Source organism: Microchirus variegatus, assembly GCF_963457635.1.
Source record: "Microchirus variegatus genome assembly, chromosome: 10".
NCBI classification, from domain to species: Eukaryota; Metazoa; Chordata; class Actinopteri; order Pleuronectiformes; family Soleidae; genus Microchirus; species Microchirus variegatus.
In genome coordinates this window covers 27,693,445-27,695,384 of record NC_139811.1, presented here as the reverse complement: position 1 = coordinate 27,695,384, position 1,940 = coordinate 27,693,445, and the positions used below count along the sequence as shown (strand labels likewise).

The following is a 1,940-nucleotide window of genomic DNA, read 5'->3' as shown; positions in this document are numbered from 1 at the left end:
CACCGTTTTGTAAATTACTATGAAAGTCAGGTGGGAGGGTCTTTACCCGGTTTTTATGGATCGCCAGTGATGTATGGTCGAGGTATAGGTTCTATATTCTCCAGACTGTTTCGTTTTGTGTCTCCCATGTTGAAAAGAGGTTTTGCCATCGCTAAACCTCATCTCAAAAATGCCGCTTCCAACATTGCCTCGGACGTGATCAATCACACTGTGGCTAAATTTAACAATAAGCAGCAGCAGCAGCAAGAAGGAAGTGGGGGCCTCATGATTTTATCACGCAGGATGAGAAAGCGCCCACCAGGGCAGCGTCTTTCCACAAAAGACAGAGAGCGGAAAAAGAAGAAACCAGTTGGTAAAAGCAAGTCAAAGGGAAACAAGTCTCTCCAACGCATCGACATATTTTAATAGAGAAAAAAAAAAAAAAGAATGGCTCTTTTACATCAGAAATCATCCGAATGCACTCTGGCAGAGCTGGATTTATTTTCAGCACCCATGACTCAGCTGTCTATCGACGATAAAATTTACACGGAAATTTCTCCTCTGTCCGCTATGACTGACGGGGGTCCCATCGAGTTTTTTATCCCCGGAGATGGTGAAAAATACCTGGATCTTAACGACACCTTGCTACACCTGCGTGTGAAAATTACCAATCCCGATGGTTCTAACCTGGCCAACGACGCCGCTGTGGGTTTCATCAATTATCCTCTCAATACCCTCTTCAGCCAATGCGACGTTATTCTGGGGGATAGATTAATTTCCCAGTCTAGCGCCACACACCCCTACAGAGCCATCATTGAAACCCTGCTCAACTTTTCTGAACATACGCTAAAGAGTCAATTCAGCGCGGGGCTTTTTTACAAAGACACGGCGGGGGCTATGGATTCTATCGACGTAGCTCCCAACGGCCCCAATAAAGGGCTAGTACAGAGAGCGGCCTTCACCGCGCGCTCTGCAGAAGTACATCTGTTGGGTCCTCTTCACGGGGACATATTTTTTTGCGAAAGACTTCTTTTGAATTCTGTGGATGCCAGAATTAAACTCACTAGGGCCAACAACGCCTTTTGCCTCATGGGAAACGCAGTCTCTGATTTCAGACTCAGAATTTTGGGAGCATCTCTGTTTGTCAAAAAAGTCACCGTCTCCCCAGCCGTCCGTTTGGGTCACACAGCTGCCCTGCAGAGAGGGAACGCCCTTTACCCTCTGTCACGCGTTAACGTGAAAACATTCTCCATCCCTCAAAATTCCAGAATATGCAGCCAAGAGAACCTGTTTCTCGGGGTCATGCCAAAATATATTGTTTTGGGAATGGTAAATCATGAGGCCTTTACAGGGAAACCAGACTTATCACCCTTTAATTTTGTCCACAATGATGTGGAATACGTTGCCCTCTGTCAAGATGGTCGACAGGTCCCATCTAAAGCTTTTCAGCCACAATTTAACCAGGGGATTTCAGTCAGAGAGTTTTACAACCTGTTTACAGCCACGGGTAGACATCTCAAAGATTTACCTCTGAGCATCGACCGTCAAGAGTTTGGAAACGGATACACCCTGTTTGTGTTTAACCTTAATCCTGGAGAGGACACCGAGGCCTTGTCTCCAGTTTCCAGCGGGAGTTTAAGGCTGGAGATGAGATTTAGGGTCCCCCTGCCTCAGACCACGACTCTGGTGGTTTATGCCTGTTATGATTCTGTTTTAGAGATCAATTCTAAAAGACAGGTGCTGGTAGACTATTACTGATTTTTTTTTTTTTTTTTTTATTGAAACAATCGTCATGAACAATCATGAGCTAGAGAATCTTTTGAGCCCTTTGTTGGGAGATATTTTTTGTGGAGTGTGGCCCTGCGATCAGTTACCTCTTTTAAAGTCTAGTTTCAGACTCCCTGCCTATTTTATTGTCAACACGCATGAAAGCCATAGACCCGGAGAACACTGGATAGCTT

At 45.3% G+C, this 1,940-nt stretch overlaps 1 protein-coding gene across 1 annotated transcript; it reads left to right on the top strand.

The window, feature by feature from the left end:
- Nucleotides 1-492: 492 nt before the first annotated feature.
- Nucleotides 493-1,737, top strand: LOC310932583 (uncharacterized protein F54H12.2-like; the record flags this gene model as incomplete). The annotated part of the gene is made up of 1 exon (XM_083895909.1): nt 493-1,737. One exon carries the CDS (start codon nt 493-495, stop codon nt 1,735-1,737), a length of 1,245 nt encoding a protein of 414 aa, XP_083752035.1.
- Between the last annotated feature and the right edge of the window lie 203 nt (nt 1,738-1,940).